We start from the raw sequence: 15,165 nt of genomic DNA, 5'->3' as shown, positions 1-15,165 counted from the left end.
TCAATTTAAATTTGTGAAGTTATTATACACATGATTTGTTATGTTCTGTATCTTTGATCTGCCAATATTTGTTCTCTACCTCATCTGAGTAACTAATATTCATATTTAAAATAAAAACTGCCCTTGTGCCATTCTTTACAAATATGGGAGTCTACGATATCAAATCAACTATTCAAATAAAGGACAAGTCATTTAAAATAAAGGGCAGCAAACACGTGTAGAGATTATAAAGGACAAATGTTTGATATATGCACAAATATGTTTTTAACAGAAAAATTGATGGGGAATTCAAATATACTATTTGGTATGAAGGACTTACTAGAATGTCATTCCACACTATGTCCTTTAGCGTTTCAGGTACGTCTTTCCAATTATTGTGGATAATGGGAACCTTTTCTCGCGCCACTACGCCTAGGTAGCTGTGGAACTTTTCACGCATCGGTCCCGATGCTCTCCCAGTAGCGGGATCCACATAAACTGCCGGTCTAGGCTGATCCACGGTTCTTAATGTCAATGTTCTCAGCCGTGTCGTTGTTCTACTCCTCTTGGAAGTCGCCTCTGATTGACCATCGGACTGCGGGGGAGACGTCGGATCTGTGGCCATGATCCTGTAAAAAAATACACAATTAATATTAATCTTCAGATTTACAAATTAACCACAGCAAAGGCGTACTAGTAAAATAATCATTATATTTACACATTAAACAAAGCAAAGGCGTACTAGTAAAATAATCATTATATTTACACATTAAACAAAGCATTACTTTCGCACTCAGCCTGTAGGAATGTTTTCCCATAGACCTTCATCATGATCTACACGATTTGCATGTCCATCATCCACTTCATCAGCTTCATTCATTGAAGGCAATTGTTTTGAAAAACCAGACATTTGACCAATGTCAAGGGTTGACTCATCGTTATGGTAATTCATTCCACTTGGTCTTCCTTGCAGAACCACACACAAACTTGAATTACATGGATCTTGTACATAGAAAACTTGTCTGGCTTGTGCTGCCATAATGAAAGGTTCCTCCATATATGCCACCTTACTAAGGTCTATCAAAGTAAATCCCAATGGATCTTGAAACACACCCGTTGTCCCGTTGACCCACTGACACTTAAAAACAGGCACTCTAAATGCTGTATAATCAAGCTCCCAAATTTCTTGAATGACACCAAAGTAAGACATGGATGCTCGAATGGGGTTGTTGTCCGATGTACTGCAAAAGTGATCCGAATCAGCATCAACACAGACCCCACTGTTTTGTACTGAACTTTTATCATCTTGGGACTTTGTGTAGAATGAATAATTGTTAATGTCATACCCCTTCCATGTAGGGACATTCAGATTTGGGCCAATGGCTAACAATGCCAGTCTTCTGGAAACAGTTTTATCAGCAAGTATTGTTTGTCTAAACCAATTTATGAAAGTTTTGTTGTGCTCTTGCAATACCCTCATCATGTTCATTTTGGGGTGACTATCTCTAACATGTTTTTTGTGAGCCTCAATGTATGGAAACACCTCTGTTGTGTTGTTTAATATATACAAATGTGCTTGTGACACGTCATGTCTAGTCATTGTCACAACATTGTATCCACGAGTACCCTTTTCGGCTTTTGGCTGGTCATGCCGGGATGCAGGAACACCAACAGGTTTCAATGAGTCAATGTACTGTGAGGCAAACTCAATGCATTCTTCAGCAACGTATCTTTCCACTATTGAGGCCTTTGGTCGATGTCGATTCTTCGTATAACCCTTTAAGACCTTCATGTACCGCTCAACTGGATACATCCATCTAAAATACACAGGACCACAAGACCTTATTTCCCTTACCAGATGAACAACTAAGTGTACCATAATGTCAAAAAATGAAGGAGGGAAAAACATCTCCATTTGACAAAGGACAATGGCAACCTCATCTTCCAAAGCATCCAAATGTTTAGGGTCAATGACCTTCGCACATATAGCATTAAAAATGAAACACAAGCGACTGATTGCAACACGGACCTTCTCAGGCAATGTTCCGCGGATTGCAACAGGCAAAAGTTGTTGCATTAACACATGACAATCATGCGATTTCAAGCCAACCAACTTAAGCTCATTCACAGACACAAGACTCTTGATGTTTGAAGAGTAGCCTTGTGGGACTTTCATATTACGCAAGCATTCACAAAAACTTCTCTTTTCAGCTGTTGACATTGTATAACAGGCTGGGGGAAGATATGTCCTGGTACCTTTTGAGATAGGATGCAAAACCTGACGTATACCCATGTCAACCAAGTCTTGACGACACTTGAAACCATCCTTTGTCTTGCCTTTCATGTTTAGGAGGGTCCCAATTAAAGAATCACAAACATTTTTCTCGACATGCATCACATCTATACAATGCCTAACATGATGATCGGACCAGTACAGAAGATCAAAGAAAATAGACTTCTTTTTCCACATGTTTGAAGTGGATGATGGTTTTTTTTGGGACTTGTCGAAAATATTTTCGACATCCTTGACCCGCTGATATACTTCATCACTAGCTAATGGAATTGGCACGGTTTCATGTTCTTGAGCTCCATCGAATGCCTTCTTCAATCGTCGATACGGATGAAACTGTTTGAGAAATCTTCGATGCCTAGTATAGACAGTCTTCTTTCCATGTTTAAGTTGGCGGAAACTTGTATTTTGCTCACATATAGGACATGCGTGATGTCCTTTGACACTATATCCACTTAAATTTCCGTAGGCTGGAAAGTCATTTATGGTACAAAAAACCATTGCACGCAACTTGAAAGCATGCTGCAAATTTGCGTCCCATACATCAACCCCTTCATCCCACAATTTCCGCAAATCGTCAATTAAAGGTCTTAGATATACGTCGATATCATTACCTGGTTGTCTTGGACCAGCTATCATCATACTCAGCATAACATACTTTCGCTTCATGCACAACCACGGAGGGAGATTATAAATGAACAGCAAAACGGGCCACGAGCTATGGTTAGTAGTTAAGGTTCCAAATGGGTTCATTCCGTCTGTTGCAAGACCAAGCCTTAAATTTCTAGGCTCGGCCCCAAAGTCAGGATATAGACGATCAATTGCCTTCCATTGCGGGCTATCTGCAGGATGTCGCATCAATCCATCTGATTTTCTGGTATTTGCATGCCACATAAGGTTTTTTGCATCTTCCCCATTAGCAAACAACCGCTTAAACCTTCGTATTATTGGGAGATACCAACACACCTTTGCTGGACGGCGGTTGGCGGCAGATACTAGAACAGTAGAATCTCCGTTGCTCGTTTTGTACCTTGAAACCCCGCACACAGGGCAGTCATGTAGTTCAGCAAATTCATCTCTGTACAAAATGCAGTCATTACAACATGCATGAATTTTTTCGTACTGCATCCCAACTGGACATAAAATCTTCTTTGCTTCGTAGTGATTCTTTGGCAACACGTTATCAGCAGGAAGAATTGTTTTCAACAACATCAGCAAATCACTAAAACTCTTGTCACTCCACCCAAATCGGGCCTTCAAGTTAACTAGAGCTAACACAGCAGACAACTTTGTGAAAGATGTGCAGTCGGAATACAAAGGCATTTTTGAATCAACTTCTATGTTGTCATACAATGCTGCATGTGCCTCTTCAAACCCCTCTTGCCCAAGATCGCGAATCATTTCTTCTATAGGATTTCCACTGGCTGTAGTAACATCGTCAGGCTGTGACATGTCAGCTGTATCGAGGGATTCCCCATGCCATATCCACTTTGTGTAGCTATGAATTATTCCCTCACAAATAAGATGAGTTCTTATGTCATCAATTGTTTGCCACCTCCCATTTCCAAACTTCACACATGGACAAAAAAATTTCCCCCACATAGGTTCCGCTTTACTTTGAGCAAACTGCAAAAACTCTTCAACACCATTCTCGTACTCTTCAGTTATACGTGATGCGTTCATCCAACTTCGATCCATGTTACGCCTTCTATGTAAAATGTTAGTGGCTTAGGGATTACTTGACATGCATCACAAGCATAGAGCACCAATTGCAGTAGAAAACACAGCAGCACTGCACCGTTTGTACAAAACGCTGCATTACAAAACACAATAGCAAGTGCAGTTAGTTGGACCAACAATGCTAACAAGTCAAATGGTGCATGGCTGTTTCAAGGGATTTGGCATTTTTCAACAAAAACTGCAGAAACGACAGCATCAAAATTGAATGACGAAAGTGGTGCAATTCAAATTCAGCTTCATTTTTCAAACATTTATAAAATATCAAATCAGCTGAAATTGGGAAAAATAGTCTGTGTCAAACACAATTTTCGTAGTTACCAAATTTATTGGGGAATTAGAATCTATTTATAGAAAGGTTTGAAGGGTGATGTGATTGTGGTCCTAGCTGATGTAGTGTATAGGGTTTATAGACTGATGCAGATTGCTTCGCAATCATCGTAGACTTCGAAGTTATAAAGCCTGCGTTACTGCAATTTATAATGTAATTTTCACTTACGTTGGGGTGATTTGGCTTTCCACAAATGTACTGAGTACATAACGTAAGATGTATCAAACTCACCCGACCGTAGCTATTTCCCTATGGATATTGAATTTTTCTATTAATTAATTTATGTTGTATAGTATGGGATGAGTTACTAATCAGATAGAAAATTATGGAGGCAATTGTTGTATTTACAAGTGAGATACCACTTCGTAGGATGAGGGACTGCTAGCTTAGCTCCAATTAGCTGGATTTGCAGGATGTGGAAAGCTCTGTTTGTTTAACCGAGTCCTGTTTAGAAGATCGTACTTACAGTTTTCCTTGTCCAACAGAGCTGCAATTGGAGTAATTAAACTTGAGACATACCACTTCTTCAATAGTTATTCAACTTGAATGCTCTTCTCCCCCATTAAGTTTGTGCAGATTTCTGTCCATTAAAAGCAGCCTCCTTTAAGGAGAATTTTCATCTTAGTAACAAGAAATGAAAAGTCCCATTCGTAATGACATTTGGAAACTATTACTTTTGTATTTGGAGATTAAGATTATATTTTTCATGTTATCTTCTTCAGACATTTCTAATAGAATGCAATTCCCATACAATTTTCGTAGTCTATAATTGCCTCTAGGTTTCTAATTGGGTTAGGTAGAAGTTTTTATGAAGTCTTACATGCAGCCTTAGGGTGTTTTTTCCCCTAAAGTCTTACATGTAGGGTTTGTTAGCACTCTTGACACTATTATTGAAAATTTTTGTTGGCTGTTGGGGCAATCCATTACATCTGTTCGAATCATTGTTTGAGGGCAATTATCGTGGCAGAGGTTCCAGAGGTTCTTGGAATGGAGCAAATGATTCTAAACATGAGTATTACAGTCTTGTTTTCAACTTTAAAGAAGCAGTTTTTCGCATAGAAAAATAGATAGAGATACGTCGATTAGATAGCTGTCGAACTTGCAATGGTTCAGGGGCTAAACCAGGGACTACACCATCCGTATGTAGCAGTTGTGGAGGTCAAGACCGGGTTGTCTCATCAACGAGAACTCCATTAGCCATCTTCCAGCGGTCAATGACATGCTCTGCATGCAAGGGGACTGGAGAAATTTGAACAGCTTGCAATACATGTTATGGGGATGGTCGGGTAAGGAAATAAAAAGGCGGAGATGAAGAGATTTATTGTAGCCTACTTCAGTACACCTAGTACTGAATTTTATACATAATATATTTGATTTTTCCCGGGGAAAAAAAACAACAAAGGAAGGGTAAATGCTGAGACCTCTTCCAAGAGGTGCAGCATACATGTACTTAAGTTATGGGCTGTAGCTGGTCCACAATACCATCCTCTAATTTCATCTTTTGAACCACAATTGTGTTTAAACTATACTTGTACCTATAGTACCTGTGGTACTCTGGTAATTGTATGACATAATAAACATCATACTAGACAGCTCAAAAGAACAATTACACCGCATGAATATCAAGGCATTAAACGCATACATGTTTTCAGGCATCATACATGTTTCTCATTTGTGGAATTTAAAAAACATATTTTAAACTATTACTACAAACAATAAACACACCTGCAAATAATTAAAAGAGTTCTTTGGTGATTATTTGGTGCCTGATAAATAATAAGACTTTCGTCAATCAACTGCATATATGACAAACATTTGTGTAATATGTAGAAAATAATTTGCGGCAATCAACTTCATATTATAAAGAATTAAATTGCAAGTGGCTCACTAATGTTTGCTTCTATAATTTCTTCTCAATTGTAAGGTTCTTCCCCAGTTTTAATAACCTTGAATTCAGCACATGGTTGACTTCAAATTTCAGAGGTCTATTTTTGCATGTTTCATATCAGGCCTTGCTGTATATGTATAATTTTTTTTAACAATAAACCTATCCACCACATTTAATGATATGATAAATTGGGAAATACGTAGGGGCACACATGGTTTTCGTAAAAGGAAGGACCCCATGATGGCATACTTACTTGAAAAGGAATATGTGTTTGTCTACTTGACAAATATAGATACACTGATAGACCCGCTGAGATATGTTCTAAAGTTTGACTAATGACTTGAATATATGAAAGGACTAATAAAGAATAAACTGAACCAATACCAAAAAAACTGCAAATATAAACTGTAACTACTAAAAACTAGTCAGACAGGTTTTGATTTTTGTAAATAAAAAGAATTTACTCAGACAACGCCATTTTACAATACTATTTCAAGCGGCTAAATAACACTGTTGTAAATAATGTCATGTGTGAACTTAATTTTGAACGTAATTATAATGGTACAAACTTGTGAATGGAATGTCTATTACTGATAGTGTGTAATGTTATTATATAATTTGAGTATAAGTGAATATCACTTTACTAGTTCAACTACTATTTGTGTAACTTTTTTAATTTTTTAGCATATAATGTAATATAAATTACTTAATTTATATCTATAAATTTCATAATAGTGGTTATTCCACTATCTACTATCCTACTATACCAGTTATGGGGTCAAATGCTCTGCATCAGTATTGAGGGTGGTTTTTCATGCCATCATCAATTTACAAGAATATTAATTGATTTAATTGGAGTCTTTGTACATAATTACCTAATACTTAATTTCTTGTTAGAAAAGTACATTGGCCAAGAGTTTACTTTTACTTTTCACCTACTGTTTATAGGGAAGTGGAAAAGCTTCCTACAACTTGTATTTCTGCCTTGATATCTACTAAATTACTAAATTGGCTGGTTTGTACTGTAACTTTTTTTTGGGGTTTCAGAAAGAAGTATCCCGTTTGCGTGGTCTAGTTGGTGGAGGAGAAATTCAGGATAATGACATTTCAGTTGTCAGCTTCCCAGGTTCTCCTGGATCCTTCAAGTGGGAGGGTGTGCAAGGATCATTCAGTCCATTAACCTTTGTTAAAAGGATATCTCAGGTTGATATTTTTTGTGTCCAAGAAATCATTCAGTCTCCCATAACCTTGTTTACTGATAAGCATCTTTCTCTTTTTGCAGAAAAAAGACTATGACATTGCCCTTGTTGGGGCCTTTAGAAGGGAAAATGACAAAGAGATGGAATTACAGGCACTAAGAGATGAAATTCAAGCGTCCATGAAGCTGGTATCTTTGAAAAGCCATATATTTCTTATTGTTTTGTCATCAGTTTTGAATGATTGATTAATGAGGGAGAGAATAAACAAGTTTTGACCTATAAGTAGCAATTTATAATTATATATGAGAAACACCTATCAATTTAGTCTGTTGTCATAGAGCTCCATTCTAGTATTTTCAATGTTTTAATTTATAATCACTTTTTTTTGTTGATTTATCAATAATGATAATTCTTGATGTTTTTGTGATGAATTAAATGATTGAAAATATGGGATGATTTTAGGTGAGACAAAGAGAAGATGAGATACAAAGTTTGAAGATGAGACTACGTTTTCGAGAAGCTAGAATAAAAAGATTAGAAACAGTTGCTTCTGAGAAGATCTCAGCTGAGACACACTTGCTAAAAGAAAAAGAGGAGCACTTGAAGGAAATTGAGGTCTTGCGGGCCCAGGTGGATCGGAATAATGAAGCAACTAGATTTGCTATGGAAAATTTGCAGCTAAAAGAAGAAATTAGAAGGCATGTTTTATTGATACAGCTAAAATACTTTTTTGTTGCTTTTTTTTTATATTCATGTGCATGCAAAAGTAACTCACTTTGATTTCATGATTAAAGTAAAGGTTGGGAAGTGGCATAGTTACTCTATGACCAAAAATCAATCTTCCAGTATGAACAATATATACATTGCCTATTATATCCACAAATATGAAAATATGTAAATCAGTTGAGGCAAGAACACAGCCTTATGGTATTGTCAAACTCAAAAGAAACTAGTCAACCAACCAGTCCAAGTTCTCCAACAAATTAGTGCTAGCTAGATTACCAGTGACTTTTCTGTGATATACATGTTTTCCATAATGTCATGTTGCTAATGCTTATGTATCTTCAAAACAGGTTAAAGTCATTTTGTATGGAAGGTGAACGAGAACGGATGAGTGAACAAATCATGGTATTGGAAAACAAGGTATGAATGGATGCTTTTGTACTTTGTAAAATTTTCAGTCAATCCCTCTCATGTTGATTTTTATTTTTTCCTTTCACTTGTATGTGTAGTTGTTGGAAGCACTAGATTGGAAATTTATGCATGAAACAGATCTGGTAAGGGTTCAGGTTTTCACTTTTTTTAGTGTAATAATTTTTTCTTGTGTCTAGAATAAAAGGCACTACAAACTCCTATCTTGACCTCTTTGTCTTTTGCGAATGTTAGAAAACAAATTCTGATTTGATGATCGAAGATGTACATAATGATGGTAATCTCATCTCCAAACAGGTAAGAATGATATAGTATTTCCTGCATCCATATTCATGTTTGAAGCAGTGAATGTCACAATAGCTTACTTCAACATAGATGTAAGCTAGAACCTAGAATCTGATTTTCATTGTGCCCATTTATCAGGTTTTCAGATTAGCAGTCACTTTTCAGTGACCCACTGTATAAATTTCATGAGTCTTTATCTAAGTTTCTGAAATCAACATAATTTACCAGTTTGGTGTTGTCATCAAATCTTGCTAAATTAAGCTTTCCAGTATAAATATTGGTGGACATATATTGAATCTCATGAAAATGGAAAAACAGGCCCATCTCAATTAGTGTGTTTTAAATCTAACATGAATAATACTGGCGCTCAACTAGTAGTAGGTAGTGGTAGACATGGAATGCAGTTTAGACTATACATTTTGTTTCTTCATGTTCTTCATTTACCACTTTTTAGAAATGGTCAGGGTGGAAACTCTAAATCATCTATTTTTCTTCATTTACCACTATTATCACATTGTGGATATTCTAGAAGCTCAGTCCATATGTCAATCATTGTCATATGGCCAGTCATTGAATAAGGAGCCCTAGTAATTATTTAGATATTCAATGTGTAAAAAGATAGAATGTCTTTTTGCTTAATTATCTTACATTTATAGTTGTTTGTAATTTTTTGTGCTTGCATTTTAAATTTTCTGTGAATATGACTTATTCAACTATTTAATTCTTATTAATATTTGTCTTTAGGAGTTAAGTTCAAAATCACGATGGCAGTCTTTGGTTAGGGAGGAAAATGAGTTTCTCAAGATTCAGGTCTAGATCACACTTGTTTGTACTCTTATTTTTTTAAAAAAAAAAACTTTATTCAACTTACTAGTCCATTTGTCTGTCACATTCTCTCTGACTTGATATGTTTTATCTATGACAGGCTATACAAAACCAGGCAGAAATGGATACAATTTGCAAAAAGCTAGAGGTTTTCCTTGAAGAGAAAGAAAAATTAAAAAGGTGCTGTTTACTCTCTCGCACTCTCATTTTTCTCATATAAATAATGTATAATTATGTGGGGGTTGTGTGTTTCTGATCATTATTTGGATATAGTTTTTGCCTAAAGGTCATTCTCGACATATTTCTTTGTTCATATTCTTTCTGCATAGACGCGTATTTCTCTTTTGTTGTTCATCATGAACAAACAATGCTTAAAATTTATCCTCTAAATTTTATCTTGCAGCCATGTTGATGATTTGATGGCAAAATTAGAACAAGAGAAATGCCAAACAATTAATGAAGGAAAGGAACAAATGGATCTTCCATCAACAACTGATATGCCTGTCATTAACAGCAATGACCAACTGGAGTTGAAAGCAATGGTTGATGCTATAGCTTCAGCTAGTCAAAGAGAAGCAGAGGGCTTGGTAGAGGTTTAAAGTGGGCCTCTATCAGGAGATTGGTTGGGCAACACAAGATAGATCTCCTCTGTTTGCAAGAAACAAAGAGGGACACTTCCGATAAGGCAGTGTGTCAGTCTTTGTGGGGCCAATCAGACTTTGAATGGGAATGGATTCCTGCTGTGAATACTGCTGGAGGTTTATTGTGTATCTGGAATAATAATAATTTCCAGGTTGAGGTGAAAACTGCTGAAAGGGGATTCATCATGTTGGAGGGAGTTTGGATGGCAGAAATGCAGAGAGTTGTGGTGGCCAACATCTATGCTCCTTGTGACATAGAAAGCAAAAGACAGCTATGGGAGAAGCTGTTCTCAAAGAAGAATCAGTCCCAGATTCAGTCTTGGTTCTTGGTGGGAGACTTTAATTGTATTAGACATCCAGCTGAAAGAGTGGGCAGTAGACACTCTAATTCAGAAGCTAATCTTATAGCAGAATTCAATGAGTGGTTGGCTGATATGGAGATTCATGATATCCCCTGTGTGGGGAAGCCTTTCACTTGGGTTAGGCCTAATGGCTCTAGCAAGAGTAAGCTTGATAGAGTGTTAGTTTCTGATGCGTGGCTTTCTAAGTGGCCTGATAGTTCCCAACTCAATCTTGAAAGGAACTATTCAGATCACTGCCCCATCTTATTGAACTCAAAATGCTTTGATTGGGGCCCTAAGCCTTTTAGGGTCTTTGATGCTTGGCTGTCTAACAAGGACTATACTAAGGTGGTTAGGGATTGTTGGTCTGAAAACCAGCCTTTGGGTTGGGGAGGGTATGCTCTAAAATGCAAACTTCAGAACCTAAAACATACTAAAATCCTGGAGTAGAGATATCTGTGGAGATCTAGGCAGCAAGGTGAAGCAAACTCAGAAAAAGCTGAATGATCTGGAGGATTCTCTCACAGCTCATCCCTCTGAACAGGACATTCAACAGCTTAAAAAAACTCAGTCTGACCTTTGGGAGCAATCTCTTCTTCATGAATCAATCATGAGATAGAAATCTAGAAGTAAGTGGATCAAAGAGGGTGATGGCAACACCTCTTACTTCCACAGAATTATTAACCTTAGCAGAAGAAGGAATTCCTTGAGGGGGCTTCATATTGATGGCAATTGGATAGATCAACCTGCTGTGGTGAAGGCTGCAATTCTTCAGCACTTCCAATCTAGATTTGCTGAACCTTCTTTGAACAGACCTAACCTAGATGGGGTTTTCTTTAATGTTCTGTCCAATAATCAGAGAGAAATGATGGTGGAACCTTTTAAAGAGGAGGAGATTTATAGTGCTGTGTGGTCTTGCGGGAGTGACAAAAGTCCAGGGCCCGATGGCTTCAATTTCAGGTTCCTAAAGCATTTTTGGAATGATTTGAAGCCTGAATTCCTAAGGTTTTTCTCGGAATTCTATGCAAATGCAGTTTTCCCTAAGGGTCTTAATTCATCTTTCATTGCCCTTATCCCTAAGATAAAAGATCCCCAACTTATTAGTGATTTCAGACCTATATCCCTTATTGGTTGTGTTTACAAAATTGTTGCTAAAGTCCTATCAAATAGGCTAAGCAAGGTCATGAATCACCTAATAGATGAAAGGCAACTAGCCTTTGTTAAGGGCAGACAATTGCTTCACGGGGTTTTGATTGCAAATGAGGTTGTAGAGGAGGCCAAGAGATCTAAGAAGCCTTGCCTGGTATTTAAAGTGGATTTCGAAAAAGCATATGACTTGGTGTCTTGGCAATTCCTCTTCTACATGATGAGAAGAATGGGGTTTCATGAGAGGTGGCTTGGATGGGTAAAGGGCTGCCTTACATCAGCATCCATATCTGTTTTAGTAAATGGAAGCCCAACAGAAGAATTTAAACCCCAAAGAGGCTTGAGACAAGGAGATCCTTTGGCTCCTTTTTTGTTTGACCTGGTTGCTGAAGGTTTGACAGGTTTGATGAGGGAAGCTGTGTCTAAAAATTGCTACAACAGTTTCATGGTAGGCAAGAATAGAGTTCCAGTCAACATCCTCCAATTTGCTGATGATACTATCTTCTTTGGGGAACCATCCATGGACAATGTCACAGCTATTAAAGCTATCCTTAGAAGCTTTGAGTTGGTATCTGGCCTTAGAATTAATTTTGCTAAGAGCCAATTCGGTGTGATAGGCAGATCTGAGGATTGGAGTAGTCGTGCTTCTGATTACTTGCATTGTAGGCCTCTGCAGATTCCTTTCTTATACCTAGGGATGCCTATAGGTGTTAATCCTAGGAGGAAGGTGGTGTGGGAGCCTATAATCAGAAAATTTGAAGCCAAATTGAACAAGTGGAACCACAGAAGCATCTCTATGGCTGGCAGAACTACTTTAATCAATGCTGTCTTGACAGCTTTGCCCTTATTTTATATGTCTTTTTTCAGGATCCCCTCAGCAGTCATCAAGAGACTCACTGCTATCCAAAGACAGTATCTTTGGGGTGGCAATTCAGAAGGGAAAAAGATAGCTTGGATCTCTTGGCAGCAAGTGTGTGCTCCTAAAGAAAAGGGAGGGCTGGGAATTAAAGACATCAAGGTGTTTAATAGAGCTCTCCTCATCAAGTGGAAATGGTTGATGTTCCAACAACCGTATCATCTTTGGAGCATAATTCTCTCTTCAAAATACAGGGGTTGGAGAGGCTTGGAAGAGGGTCCTCATAAACAGAATTTCTCCTCTTGGTGGTCTGATTTAAGATCAATAATAATGGCACAGTAGTATGACTGCTGCCAATAAGCACTTTCTTTGGAAATTGGGCAGTGGAGATCAAATCTTATTTTGGGAAGACTCTTGGGTGGGTGATGGCTCTGTTCTTAGAGAAAAATACCCAGATTTATATCAGGTATCTTCTCAAAAACTTCAGACAGTGGCAAGCATGGGGATTTTTGGAGAAAATGGCTGGGAGTGGAAATTTTCTTGGAGAAGACATCTTTTTGATAGTGAATTGGGGGAAGCCACAGCTTTTATCGACCAGACCTCAGCTATAAGTCCTGTTGCAGACTTGAAGGATGACTGGGTGTAGGGAGCTCAACCAACGGGAATGTTCTCTACAAATTCTGCTTACAACTGTCTCAGATCTGAGCAGCCTCTCCATCAGCCAAACAATGGCTTTAGACAGCTATGGGAAATCAAAATCCCCCCTGCAGCTTTATCCTTTGCCTGGAGATTACTCTGGGATAGGCTTCCTTCTAAGGATAATTTAATCAGTAGACAGATTGTCCTCCAAAACGATCTATGCCCTTTCTGCCAAAGTCAAGTGGAATCTGCTTCTCACCTTTTCTTCACTTGTTATAAAGTTATGCCATTATGGTGGGAATTCAACTCATGGGTGAAGGAAGATAGAGTTTTGCACAGCAAGCCTATGGACAACTTTCTTCAGCATTGTTCATTGGCTGGATCGAGGAATTCTAACAGAAGGAGGAAGATTTGGTGGATTGCAGCTACCAAATCCATTTGGAGCCTTAGAAACGACATGGTTTTCAACAACCAGTCTTTTGACATATCTAAATTGATGGACAGATCTATTTATCTCACTTGGTCTTGGTTGAGGGGATGGGAAAAGGATTTTACTGTTCCTTTTCACCAATGGTCCTCTTATATGTCTTTGTCATTCATTTAATGTGTCATTTGTAGGGATGGGTTTTATTGATTTTGGTGGCTGTTGGTTATTTTTCTGTGTTTTAGGGGATGCTACCCTTTGTTTTCCTGTAGTACCTCTGGTACTATGCTTCTTATATATATAATATTATTTTTGGCCGTTCAAAAAAAAAAAGAGAAGCAGAGGCTCATGAGACAGCAATTATGCTGGCAAAGGAGAATGATGAACTCAAGATGAAACTTAAAGCCTTGATTGAGGATAATAGTAAACTAATTGAATTGTATGAACAAGCTGCTGCTGAGAACAATAATAGAAATGTTAATAAAGGGGAGGATGGTCAAGAAATTGGTTCCAAGATTGACAATGGTTTTTGTAGGGTGGTTTTTCTTTCCTGTTTTACAGGTCTACTATGTATCTTGTAGTACCTCTGGTACTTTTTTAATCAATATATATATATATATATTTGCTTTCCAAAAAAAAATAAATTATATCAATGAAGAGTAAATTACAGTAAATGTCACTGAAATTCCCCCTGATATCCCTGTTTTTTCTACTCGTACACTAACCCTATTAATTGTTTGCAAAACATGACACTAATATCCTTGTACATTACACTATACCATTAATTGATTGAAAATCATTGCACCATGTACCCTTGTAAGAAAGCAGCTGTAAACGTTAAAAAACCAAGGGTTTTGTGCAATATCAAAAACTTTTAAGGGGAGTTAGTGCAATTTAATTTTATATAAAATGTAAACAATTTGAATTCAAAACAAAAGACGCGTCATTTCACAGACAAATTGTTCCAATGAATCAGAACGCCTTGCCACTTTCCTGGCTTCAACTCTTTTAAGTCAATTTATGAAAACACACTCATTGATTGTGTAGGTATTGTTATTTCAGTATTTAGAAACTTAATGAGAGAAATGACAGTCAACAGTTACAAAGTAGGAAACATATCATAACAGGGGAGTTCATGTCCACCTCAAATGCAATAAACAATGAAACTATAACTGATAGAACGAACGCAGGCAGAAGGTACCTTAGATTGAACAACACACGATGCTGGCCTCTGTGTTCTGCTGGCAGGAATGACGACCTGCGATTAAATTAGGGGTCTTTGGTCTGGTCATTTGACAGATAGTATAGATTAGGGTTTATAGTTTTTAAAATGTAAATATATATATATATATATATATATATATATATATATAACTATTAATTTAATCAAGGGACGAAATTAAGGTTTAAGGATGAGAACCTGCAGAAAATC

The 15,165-nt window shown here is 37.4% G+C and overlaps 2 protein-coding genes and 1 long non-coding RNA gene across 3 annotated transcripts; 2 read left to right on the top strand and 1 right to left on the bottom strand.

Moving 5' to 3' along the window:
• Window positions 1-772: 772 nt before the first annotated feature.
• LOC100796298 (uncharacterized) lies at window positions 773-3,967 on the bottom strand. Its single transcript, XM_003533070.1, has one exon. The coding sequence runs from the start codon at window positions 3,965-3,967 to the stop codon at window positions 773-775; it is 3,195 nt and encodes a 1,064-aa protein (XP_003533118.1).
• A 4,525-nt stretch (window positions 3,968-8,492) lies between these two features.
• On the top strand, window positions 8,493-8,864 carry LOC102666440 (uncharacterized). Its single transcript, XR_005886334.1, has 3 exons — window positions 8,493-8,567; window positions 8,657-8,701; window positions 8,811-8,864. It is a non-coding gene; the product is annotated as an uncharacterized lncRNA (long non-coding RNA).
• A 4,470-nt stretch (window positions 8,865-13,334) lies between these two features.
• Window positions 13,335-13,913, top strand: LOC121172838 (uncharacterized). The gene has a single exon (XM_041005479.1). It carries the CDS (start codon window positions 13,335-13,337, stop codon window positions 13,911-13,913), a length of 579 nt encoding a protein of 192 aa, XP_040861413.1.
• Window positions 13,914-15,165: the final 1,252 nt, after the last annotated feature.

This window comes from Glycine max, chromosome 9 (genome assembly GCF_000004515.6).
Source record: "Glycine max cultivar Williams 82 chromosome 9, Glycine_max_v4.0, whole genome shotgun sequence".
Classification (NCBI taxonomy): Eukaryota; Viridiplantae; Streptophyta; class Magnoliopsida; order Fabales; family Fabaceae; genus Glycine; species Glycine max.
Note: the sequence above shows the minus strand (reverse complement) of the source record. Positions and strands in the feature narration are given on the sequence as shown.